At 42.5% G+C, this 12,605-nt stretch overlaps 1 protein-coding gene across 2 annotated transcripts in view; it reads left to right on the top strand.

The window, feature by feature from the left end:
* STK4 (serine/threonine kinase 4) overlaps positions 1 to 12,605 on the top strand; it is a 93,577-nt gene that overhangs the window by 28,120 nt on the left and 52,852 nt on the right. For both annotated transcript variants that reach the window (XM_047068354.1, XM_047068356.1), the window contains 2 exons: positions 2,479 to 2,607; positions 3,493 to 3,679. In XM_047068354.1, the coding sequence (XP_046924310.1) occupies positions 2,479 to 2,607; positions 3,493 to 3,679 (316 nt within the window). The remainder of the gene's footprint in view (positions 1 to 2,478; positions 2,608 to 3,492; positions 3,680 to 12,605) is intronic.

Below are 12,605 nucleotides of genomic sequence, written 5' to 3'. Positions count from 1 at the left end.
TACCAGAAAATGGAGGGCTCTGTGGGGTCAGAGATGGGAACTGAGAGTGAGCACTGCCATTGTGCTGAGTGCTTTGCACATGTTGTGCCCTTTAATCATCACACATCCCCTGTGAGGGGAAGGTATTATTTCAGTTTTCTGGGGAAAGAATGGAAGCTTAGAGAGATTAGCTCATTTAGAGGCACTCAGCTGGGGAACAGCCGAGCCGAGACTAAAACCTGGGCCTTCTTAGTTCCAAAGCTCAAGTGCCTGCAAGTCTACCCAGTTCTGACAAGGACCTGAGATTAATGGTAGGTCCTCTTGTAGCTCATGACAGGAGGAGGTGACTTTGGGCTGGAGGTACCGGAGCTGCTTCCCTGGAGCAGGTCGCCTCGGTGCGTGGGCCTTGCAGGACGGGTGGGGTTTGCAGGCAGTCTGCTCGGTGCTGAGGAGGTTGAATTCAGGTGTCAGACTGTCCAGGTTTGAATCCTGGCTCCCTGTTTACTAGCTTTATGACCATGGGCAAGTGATGAGCCCTCTCTGTTGCTTTAGTTTTCTTATCTGTGAGTGGAGACTAATTACCTGCCTCCTACCTAGCTCACCTTCCTTGTGAAGATTAAGTGATATGTGTAACTTTGAACGAAGTTTCACATGTGTTAAAGGTAGAATGACGTGGAGGTGACAAATGTCTGTGGCTATTATTGGGCTGGGCCAGTGGTTTTCAGCCGTGGCAGACCCAGTGCCCCCTCTTTATAACGAATATGTGTATTTTTAGTACTCTCACTACTCTTCTGGAATGAAATTTGTAGATAATACAATCTGTTTATTCCCATAATTTAAAAAGGATTAGTATAAGGTGTATGATATAATGGAGAGATATAAAGGTAATAATTCATAAAATGTATGGCAGTATAAAAAGAGGCTCCAGTTTGACCCAACTTGCAGACACAATGCAGCAGTTGAATACCTGTATCTAGCACCATAAGTGAGCTTAGATTTAAGAATGGTAACCGTTCTGTTCAGGCACTCCAGGAAAATGAATGGGTGGACACTACCATAAAAGTGATGTTAAATAATAACAGACCAGGCTTATTTGTATATGCTAAGAGGAGGGAAATGATCTTATAGATATTCCCAGTGGAGAGAACAAGGAAATATGATATTCTTGCAAATCAGCTGGACCTTAGTTCTAAGCATTGGCAAGTTCTTTCCTGCCGGGATGGGGTACTGATGAAGTTTTATGGAAAAGAAATCTCATGGGGCGCCTGGGTGGCGCAGTCGGTTAAGCGTCCGACTTCAGCCAGGTCACGATCTCGCGGTCCGTGAGTTCGAGCCCCGCGTCGGGCTCTGGGCTGATGGCTCAGAGCCTGGAGCCTGTTTCCAATTCTGTGTCTCCCTCTCTCTCTGCCCCTCCCCCGTTCATGCTCTGTCTCTCTCTGTCCCAAAAATAAATAAATGTTGAAAAAAAAAATTTAAAAAAAAAAAGAAATCTCTTTTGCAACCCGTCACAGGCTGAGATGCACTTACAAAGTTCTTACAAAGACCTTAGAGACCATCTCCTCTGATGAGTGCTGGGGAATAGAGAATGGGTTATAAAAAGAAAGATGGGGACAGTGTCACACAATGAGTTGGGGAGACAACAGGCAACCCCCCAAAGAGAATTTCCACATGTAACTTTCATAGCCTCATTTCCTAATGTTCTGTAAACACAAATAACAAAAAAGGTAGTATAAACGCTAAAAAATTGAAGCAGCTTGTATAAATGAAATTCCACAATATCCCTGGGTTTCAGGTGTCTGTGCTGATTGGTATTTGGGCCTACACCTGTTCCATATTTGTGACCTGTTTTAGTGTTTTTCTGCAGTAACCACACTTTTGCCCTAAAATCCCTTTTTACCTAAATATGTAGTTGAAAATATTATATAGTGCATTGTGTAGAGAGAATAAGCAGGATGAGTAAATTATCCAGTAATATTTAAACAATGTCTTTATGACATTTAAGCCTCCTCCAACATCATCTCTGGACTTTTTTGCTTATCTCTTGAAAAAAATTTGTCAGTATTATTTACTAAAGTGCATATATACTCTAAGACGTTTGAAAGACATGCAGAATGTGCCACAGTTTGTTGCTGTGCAGGACTGTTCCTCGCTTTGAAGGATTGCTGGTGTCCCTCCTTCCCCTCATGTGCCATTGGTGTTCAAACACCAACTACAAGCTCCCGACACGTTTATAAAACTTCCTCTAGGGGGCAGTACCACCCCACTGAGAATATCTAGGTTTGGCAGAGAGAGTGGAGACTTTGTAGCCAGGCTGAAAAAGACAGCAAAGCCTGAAACCCTGGTCACAGTTATAAAGTGAGTGTGATTTCATGGCTGTTATGTTACCATAAAGAGAAAGATTAGATTCATCGATTCAGCAAATGTGATCGAGTGCCTACGGGGTGCCAGGCACCGTTTGGGCACGGGTGCCGTATAAACTGTCTCGTTTTGTGCTTTCAGCACCCGTTTGTCAAGAGTGCCAAAGGAGTGTCGATACTGCGGGACTTAATTAACGAGGCCATGGATGTGAAGCTGAAACGCCAGGAAGCCCAGCAGCGGGAGGTGGACCAGGACGATGAGGACAATTCAGTGAGTGGCAGGCATGCCGTGGGCCTCAGGCATTAATGCGTGTTATTTCGCGATTGCCGGGTCCAGTGGGACGAGTAGGAGATACCAGATCAGCCTGGGGCTGGAGACGCCGCTTGGCTGATTGTGCCCTGGCCTGACCCTGTGAAGGACTTGCTCTGTCTGTACTTGTTCTTCTCGCTGTGCTTCCTAAAACATTTTCAAATTTTACTTTTGCCCCCACAGCATTTACTGAATTTGACTTTTTATTCGGGAAAGGGAATGCTTAGGTCGGAGACTTGGTCTTTTGTGCCCTTTTGGAGAATCAAAGATCTATACTAAATATGCAGATTTTATCCTCAGAGACTCCCTCCCAAGCCTGAGATTCCAAGGGTGTGCACCCCAGCTCCTTAGGTTACGTTGTAAAACCCTTAAGAAGGAGGGAGGAAGGGGTGAGAGAAGAGGGTCCTCCTTTTTTTTTAAATTTAAAAAATTTTTTTAAATGCTTATGTTTGAGAAAGAGAAGCAGAGACAGAGTGTGAGTCGGGGGAGGGGCAGAGAGACAGAATCCCAAGCAGGCTCCAGGCTCTGAGCTGTCAGCACAGAGCCCCACGTGGGGCTCGAACTCATGAACTATGAGGTCATGACCTGAGCCGAAGCCGGATGCTTAGCCAACTGAGCCACCCAGGCGCCCCATGAGGGCCCTCCTGGTTCGATATGCTGTCTCACGTGGCTGACTTTAAGTTTCTCTTTGGTTAAATAAGAGTGCTCTCTGCTCTACAAGGTGTGGGTCTAGAACCCCAGTCAGCATCAAATCCAGAAATGCTTGCGTTGAGATGAGTAATAGTAATTCGAAGGATTCAGTCTTTTGATCCAGTTAGCCCAATTTGAGGTTTTGTCCTCCTCCAGGAAGAGGATGAGATGGACTCTGGCACGATGGTTCGAGCAGCAGGTGATGAGATGGGCACCGTCCGGGTGGCCAGCACAGTGACCGATGGAGCCAGCACTATGATCGAGCATGGGGACACGTTGCCGTCACAGCTGGGCACCATGGTGATCAACGCAGAGGATGAGGAAGAGGAAGGGACTATGAAAAGTAAGGCTCTGGTTAAATATACTCCCTTCTTGGACATACCCTACACATTCCAGAGAAAATGGGCTCTCCTGGTCCACATGGGCTTAGCTCGAGTCACTTTCTGGTGGTGCGGGAGTGGGGGAAGGGGAAGGGGACAGCTGGCCTGCGGTGTCAGAGGCAAGAAAATGTCAGCAACGAGGAGGGACTTTCTTTCAAACCTGAATGGCCCTTTTCTCATCGAATGTTGTCATTTTCTCCTTTTTCCTTGATCCGTGGAGGCAAGCACACAATTGTTTTGATGCATAATCAAAGTGTAATGAGATTCTGAGCTATTTAACATAGCTTCAGTGTATTTTCTATTTTCTGTGCATTTAACCCAGGTTTACCGATACTCAGTCAATACTTAGTCAGGATGACTGTACAACTGTGAAAGTCCTGTCAAATTCCTTCTAGTTGAAACCCACCTCTGCTTCACTTCTTATCCTGCTCATACTTTTTTGCCTGTGACTGAGGACTGACACACATTTTCTGCTCTCATCTCGGAGTGCTGTCCTCTCCCCTCCTCCTCGCTTGTTTCCCTTCCCTTACTCTGTGCATCACAGACCAGCTCACAGAGGAGAGGAATTTGTGAGTACAAACAGTACTAATTGAATTCTGTATGCACTTTTTAGCCTGCACTTTGCACAAGTTTATTTATTTGTTTTCTAATTAGTTAATTTTTTAAAGGTTTTATTTTATTTATTTATTTTAAAAAATATATTTATTTATTTTTGAGAGAGAGAGAGAGAGAGAGAGAGAGCACAAGCAGGGAAGGGGCCGAGAGGGAGGGAGACACAGAATCCGACGCAGGCACCACGCTCTGAGCTGTCAGCACAGAGCCCGACGCGGCTCAAACTCACAACCCGTGACATCGTGATCTGAGCTGGAGTTGGTCGCCCACTGACTGAGCCACCCAGGCACCCCTAAAGATTTTATTCTTAAAAATCTCTACATCCAGTGTGGCACTCGAACTCATGACGCTGAGATCAAGAGTCGGATGCTCCACTGACTGAGCCAGTCAGGCACCCCATGAACTTTGCATAGGTTTAAAGCATTAAGGCTTTATAATCTTTTCATCATCTTTTTTCCCCCCTTTCCTTTTTAAAGTTTAAAGGTCCTTCCTTTAAACCAGGGAGCAGCAAACTATGGTTCATGGGCCAAATCTGGCCTACCACCTGGTTTTGGCAATAAAGTTTTATTGGAACATGGCCATGTCCATTTGTTTACATATTGTCTGTGACTGCTTTGCACTATAGAGGCGGAGTGAGCAGTTGTGACAGAGGCCATCTGGCCCCCAAAGCCTGAAATGTTTGCTCTCTGGTTCTTTACAGACAGCAAAAGTTCTCTAACTCCTGCTCTAGACCCTCTGCTTCATGATTAATTCATTCAGTGAATTTTTCTTCCGTGCTGGATCCCAGGTCCTCAGCTGGGTGCTGAGGACACAGCAGGAAATGAAGAAACAGTCCTTGCCCCAAAGGAAATCATGGTTTAGTGTGGGAGATGGACCATTAATTACAATTCAGTGTATGAAATAATTTCTAAAGTAGAGGTAACCCAGGGGCTTGTCGAAACAGAGTGGAGGAGTATTTTATTTAATCTGGGCTGTGAAAAGGGTGGGTGGAGGTGTTCCAGCAGAGGGAGCAGCATACACAGAGGCCCTGAGGCGAGAGAGGGGTAGGTCAGTGCAGGGGAGCTGCGGCTGGTTGGCTGGTTCATCGGGACTGGAGCCAGCAGTTCTGGGGCCGTGGGTCCCAGGCAGCCCCCTCTGCTTTCAGTGTCTCTGGTCTGTGTATTTATAATCCAGCCTTTGTTTACGAAGGGAAAGGTTTTCTTTTTTCTGTTTTGGGGCCGAGGCTTATTATCTGTGTTTGGATTCTGGTCAGAAGTATACAGGTGGTGAAAAGTAGTAATATTGTTGATGGATGTGTTAATTGGTATAACTTTCCTGGAATGTAGTATGCATCAAGGGTTTAAAAAGTTCAAACCTTTAACTCAGCACATTCCACTTCTAGGAATCAGGTCCAAGAAAATAATCGAAGATGTAGACAAATTATATGCAAGAGTTTTCCCAAACATGTTACTTAGAATTGTAAAACAAAAAATCTGGATTAAATGTTTAGCAGCAGATTATTGGTCAAATAAATTATGATACATCTGTAAGAGGGACTACTATACAATATAAAAACATTAAAATCCTATGTTTGAGGAATACTTAGTGAGCTAAGGAAATACTTATGATATGTTGTTAAGTGAAAAAGAGAAGGAGGGGTGCCTGGATGTCTCAGTCAGTTAAGCGACCAACTCTTGATTTCAGTTCAGGTCATGATCTCATAGTTTTGTGAGCTCGAGCCCCACGTTGGGCTCTGCACTGACAGCCTGGAGCCTGCTTGGGATTCTCTTTCTCCCTCTCTCTCTGCCCCTCCATGGCTCTCTCTCTCACAATAAATAAATAAACTTAAAAAAAATCTTTTTAAAAAGAAGGAAGCAAAATTATAACATGACTCCAGTTTTACAAAGTAAAAAGATAACATACATTAATGTGTATATAGAAAAAAGACTGAAAAAACAAAAGGCTGGAGGTAAATAAATCAGATATTAAAAGTGGTTATTATTGGTAAGAGGATTATATCTGTCTTAAATTTTATTTATTTTCCAAATTATTTTCTAAAGTTACTATCGTAAAGAAATCCCACCAGAAATACTGCTGGGATAGTGTGTCTGGTAAATTAGGGTTTTGTCTCTGGATTGTCTTAAGAATTTTTTTTTTTTTCCCCTCTTACTTCTGATGGCCTTAAAAATGGTTGTTTACAATAGTTTATAAAAACATTGTCGGCCTGCTAGTCCCTTTTAATTCTGATTTCATTTAGTGTTCTTAGGTATGTTTTATCCCTTAAACTCCATATTGGAGTATCCTGTCCTAGATACATTCTTAGATATGTGTTTGGTGTTACATAAATTATCATGTGAATGTTATATACTACATTTAGTTTTTCTTCCTAAATTTTTAAGTAGCCAGTGTGATTTGTTAGGTTTGTTTTGTAGCTGCTGACCTCTAGGTCTTTCCATGGATTCTGAGTGCTTCTACTTGTTTTAAGGGCTTTAATTATACAGATGGTTATAATCACTGTGTAGTAAACTTGGCTGGCCCATTAACATGTGCTGTGCATGCACATGTTATGGAAAATCTGCCTCTTTTTTTATTTAAAGAATTAATTTTATTCCAAATGTAATTTTCCAAATGTATTTTAAGTGCTAATTAATTCAGTGGGTTGTTTGTTCAGTTTCTGAGCTTGGATAGTTTAGTGTGTCTAATCAGAAACATGCATCTTATATTAGAGTCATGAAAAACTGTTTAAAAACCTCGGTGGTCATAGCCAAGTGACGTTAAATAAACTCAGTTCATCAATCATCTACTTCAGGTCTTATAATTCAGTTTTGGGGCCACAAGTTTGACAGATTTGCCACTTACTTTGAAATCTTTACCACTTATGTTTCTAGGAGTTACTTAAACTTTTCATTATGGGAAATTAAAACATAATTGCACAGAATACTATCATGACCCCAGTGGACTTGTCATACGGTTTCAAAAATGATTGGCTCACTGCCCATCATATTTCAGCCCCTCAAAATGAACTGAATTAATTTAAAACAGATCTAAGACATCATACCATTTCTTCAGAATTAGTTTTAAACATTTAAAGGAGGCTATCTGACCAAGCTTGGCTCAGAAGCTGTCTGTGTTGTTTTGGAGAAGTCACATTCCTTGTATGGGCCTCTGTACTGTAATGGGTAAAACTCAAGAATTATAAGCTTATTACTTTCCTTGTCTCTTACAGCTCAAATAGTCCAAGCATTTATAAAACTTTTATAATTCAAGACTAATATAGAACTGAAGTTGCTAGAAGTTAAAATCTGTTTTCACAAATAGGCTTTCATTTACTGCTTTTTTGAACTTCTGTGAAAAGTTTAATCCTTAAAAATTAAAATTATAATTGTTACCCTCGATAAACCTAACAAAAAAATGACATATCTCCATAATGGTTTGCATTAGTTTTATAGAATCTAATTTTAGTTTCTAATTTTAAAGAAATTGTAACAAGAAAATTAGAAGACTTGCACACAGTTTGTGTAGGACATCCAGGTCAGAAACTTTCCTGAATTTTTTGATACACTTTTTGACAATTGACTGTATTTTACAGATTTTTTAAAAAGTTTATTCGTTGTCTTAGAAAAGTTAGATATTTCATTTGCTTCTGTTCTCCATTACCATATTAAAAATTATTATACCAACAGTATTATGGCAATATTAACACAGTGTTTTATTTATTTATTTATTAAAAAAAATTTTTTTTTTCAACGTTTTTTATTTATTTTTGGGACAGAGCGAGACAGAGCATGAACGGGGGAGGGGCAGAGAGAGAGGGAGACACAGAATCGGAAACAGGCTCCAGGCTCTGGGCCATCAGCCCAGAGCCCGACGCGGGGCTCGAACCCACGGACTGTGAGATCGTGACCTGGCTGAAGTCGGACGCTTAACCGACTGCGCCACCCGGGCGCCCCTAACACAGTGTTTTAAAATGACGTATTTTGAGAGAGAGAGAGAGCAGCGTCCATAAGCACGGGAGGGTGTAGAGAGAGAGGGAGAGAGAGAATCCCAATCAGGTTCCGCACTGTCAGCACAGAGCCTGCCTCGGGGCTTGATCCCAAGAACTGTGAGATCATGACCTGAGCCAAAACCAAGAGTCAGTTGCCTAACCAGCTAAGCCACCCAAGCGCCCCTTAATGCACTGTTAAAAAAGAAAGTAGTTCACCCTTTCACTCAACCAAAGAATGCCTGTTTTTGACTGTGTGCTAGTATGGTTCCTATACAGTAATAATTTGCCTAGGTTTGTTTTTTTTTTAATTTTTTTGAGAGAGAGAGAGAGAGAGACAGAGAGACAGAGAGCGAGTGGGGCGAGGGGCAGAGAGAGAGGGAGACACAGAATCCGAAGCAGGCTCCAGGCTGTGAGCTGTCAGCACAGAGCCCGATGCAGATCATGACCTGAGCTGAAGTAGGATGCTTAGCCAACTGAGCCACCCAGGCGCCCTGATATTCTTTTGTTATGGTTATTTATTTTGAGACAGAGAGAGAGAGAGCGTGCATGCCTGCCTGAGAGCAGGAGAGGGACATAGGGAGAGAGAGAATACCGAGCAGGCTCTATGTTGTCAGTGTTGAGCCCTTCTTGGAGCTTGAACTCCAGAACCCCAAAACTGTGAGAACATGACTTGAGCTGAAATCAAGAATTGGACACTTAACTGACTAAGCCACCCAGGCGCCCCTAATTTGCTTAGATACTGTTTTCTGATTATTTTCCACTTAGTAAGTATATGCATGTTCCATGTTGCTGCATAGCCCTTTATTATATTTATCACACTTACCAGTGTATTTTAATCATTTACCTGGTGCTGGACATTTTGGTTGTTCCTAATTTTTCACCATTATGAATAACTCTGTAGGGAGCATCTTATGTATAAATGTGCCTCCTTTTTAGTATTTCCTAGGAGTTTTCAGAAGTATTTGAATTATTTCATGTATATTTGTCATATTGTGACGCTGGTATATCGTCCTCCAAATGTCGTACCACTTTACATCCCACAAGAATAATAGCAGCTGTCAGGACCCTTGGTTTCTTCACTTATATTCATTTCTCCTTTTTATTTCCCTATTTCCCATGTTTTAAGTCTCTGTGCTACTTTTGGGTGTTTTCTCTAAATTTATCTTCTTTCATTCTTTTTTTTAGCCATATGTAATCAACTGTTTGACCCAGACATTGAATTTATTTCTGTGACTACTTTTTTTTGCTTCCTAAAAGTTTTAATTAGTTATCTTTAAATCTGTTTTTTTTTTCTTTTGTGATATCCAGTCTTGTCTTAGCAAATGTTCTTCCTTTATCTGTTTGAATATTATAAATGTCATTATTTTAAGTTTTTTTTTTAGATCAGTCTATTATCTTGAACTCCTTGGGTCTGATTTGTTTTTTTGTTTTTTTTTTTGTTTTTTTTTTTTAATTTTTTTTTTCAACGTTTATTTATTTTTGGGACAGAGAGAGACAGAGCATGAACGGGGGAGGGGCAGAGAGAGAGGGAGACACAGAATCGGAAACAGGCTCCAGGCTCTGAGCCATCAGCCCAGAGCCTGACGCGGGGCTCGAACTCATGGACCGTGAGATCGTGACCTGGCTGAAGTCGGACGCTTAACCGACTGCGCCACCCAGGCGCCCCTTTTTTTTTGTTTTAATGTTTGTTTATTTTTGAGAGAGAGCACGCGTGTTCATGCAAACAGAGGAGGGGCAGAGAGAGAGCGAGGCACAGAATCAGAAGCAGGCTCCAGGCTCTGAGCTGTCAGCACAGAGCTGGACGCAGGGCTCGAACCCATGAACTGTGAGATCAAGACCTGAGCTGAAGTAGGGATGCTTACCTGACTGAACCACCCAGGCACCCCCCCTTTTTTTTAATTTAAAAAAAAATGTTTATTTATTTTAGAGAGAGAGAGAGAGAGAGAGAGAGACAGAGCATGAGCGGGAGAGGGGCAGAGAGAGAGGGAGACACAGAGTCCGAAGCAGGCTCCAGGCTCTGAGCTGTCAGCACAGAGCCCGACGAGGGGCTCGCACAGACCGAGAGATCATGACCTGAGCCGAAGTCGGACGTTCAACCAACTGAGCCACCCAGGTGCCCCACCCCCCCTTTTTTTTATAAGTTGATTTATTTATTTTGAGAGAGAGAGAGAGAGAGAGGTGTGTGTGTGTGTGGGGGGGGGGGAGTAGCTGAGAGAGAGTGAGCGAGAGAATCCCAGGCAGGCTTACCACTGTCTCCTAGAGCCCGATGTGGGGCTCAAACTCAAGAGACGTGGGATCATGACCTGAGTCAAAATCAAGAGTCAGATACTTAACCAACTGAGAGCCACCCAGGTGTCCCTTTGGGTCTGATCTCTGCTGTTTGTGTCTGCCATCTCTCATGTTGTTAGATTTCTTTTTGTATTTTGTAATTTTTGTTGTGAGCTTTAGTGGGAAGTATCTTCTTTGGAGGTCTCTTATGTTTCTGGGGTTGCATAGGTATCCTTGTGGGTCCCTAAGGGGTATTTTCTTCCAGTGTAGTTTTTAGATATTAATCATTACTGTAGTGTGCTTGTGGGACAGCCAAGGGAATTACATTTCTGGAAGTTGACTCTTTCCACCCCTTATTACATTCCTAAGCCATGTCCTTGTGCTTGTGGGTAGAGTTTGTCCTGGCTTCATCTTTGTACTGGGAATGGAGTTCTAGCTGCCTTTTTATAGATGTATCTTGACTCCCGTCTTATCTCGGTTCCTGTTCCCACATCAGCCTAAAAACTAGTCCCTCTGGTTTGGTTTTCCCGGTGGGCCACTCACCTCAGTGCTGTGGGTTCCTCTGTTGCTTTTGGCATCTGCAAAGTTTCCTGTTCTAGTTTTGAGCACTACGGTGTTTTTGTTTTGTTAGGTCTTGAATTTTTGTGTTTAGAGCAGGAGGGGGGCCCTCTAGTGCTTCCGTTCATTCAGTCATCTTGACCTGTCTATAGTGATGGTATGTCTATACTTTCTCTACCAGGGAAAACTTGGGAGAGGTTGTTCCTTGCTCCTGGTCACCTGGCTAGTAAGTGCTAGAGCTGGGAATCTCAAGTCCGGAGTCTGTGCTCCTTTTGTTCTCCTGAACTTCAGTTTGTTTTGGAAGCATCCCCTTACATTAATGGGCATTAGACCTAATATAAGATTCATGAAAATTCATGATGAAGACTAGCGCTGGCTTCTGAGGAGATTCCAGAGATAATCTATTTTTTTTTTAGGACCAATTATTTATTATATAAGTTATTTCTTTATTATACTCAGGAGGTTAGACATTATAACTGTTAATAATAATCATTAATGATTAGGCATTTTCTATGTCAGGCATTGTGCTTAATCCTTTGTAAACATTTGACATACTAGTCATTGCTCCCATGCTGTGTGGTAAATACAGCCACCCCCCATTTTGTCGCAGCAGAAATGGAATTGCAAAGCGATTAAGTAGCTTGCTCGTGATCACATCGTGAGTAATAGAAGTGCCGAGGCTTGAAACTAGGTATGTTTGATTTCAAAGCTTATTATATTATATTCCTGTTCCACAGAGCCTTTTTTATTAGTTGTTGAGGGACAGGACCAAGGCTCATGTTACAGATCATATGTTGGTAAGCCTCAGCCCGCAGTAATATACCTCTCCTTGCTGGTTGTTCAAGTAACTAGCTACTCTATATGTTTCCCCAGAGTTCCAGAAGTGAAGGGCAGATGGTTGTCAAAGGGGGTCAGCCTCCGACGATAGGTTTAATGGTATCTCCGTCTGAGGGAGTATGTTTTGGCTGCGTATGTCTCAGTCTAGAGTAAAGAATCCGGTTGCAGCTGGAGGGAGGGGGTCAGAGTGAGGGGAGACCTGGTTGCCTTAGACCTTAGGAGCGTCTGTAAGAACCGAGGAGGGAAACCATTGCCTGCACTACTTGGAAAACTATGTCTGGATAAAATATCAGTTTGGGGATTTTGGAAGGTTTCTTCTATTTGTCTACATAAGTGTGGGTTTTTTGTTGTTGTTGTTTTGTTTTTTTGATAAGGGCTATGGAAGAACTTTATTTGCCCCACCCCCCATATCTGAAGTGACTGGAGAGGTTCTAGGTCAGTGTCAGGATTGTTGTGCTTTCTCGGGGCCAGCAGAGGGAGCTCTGTAACAGGTTATGAGTTAGAATGGCATTCCCATCAAATCCCCTTTCTATGGTACGCTTTATTCTCGATCAAGACCATTGTTTATTTATTTTAAAATCTATTTTAAGTAAGCGCAGCAACATTAGGACAGTGTCTTTATTTTATTTAGGTAGGAAATTGGACACCTC

Source organism: Lynx rufus, unplaced genomic scaffold (assembly GCF_022079265.1).
Source record: "Lynx rufus isolate CCGP_SWC_20201006 ecotype Redwood Valley unplaced genomic scaffold, mLynRuf1.p SCAF_8, whole genome shotgun sequence".
Taxonomy (NCBI): Eukaryota; Metazoa; Chordata; class Mammalia; order Carnivora; family Felidae; genus Lynx; species Lynx rufus.
Note: the sequence above shows the minus strand (reverse complement) of the source record. Positions and strands in the feature narration are given on the sequence as shown.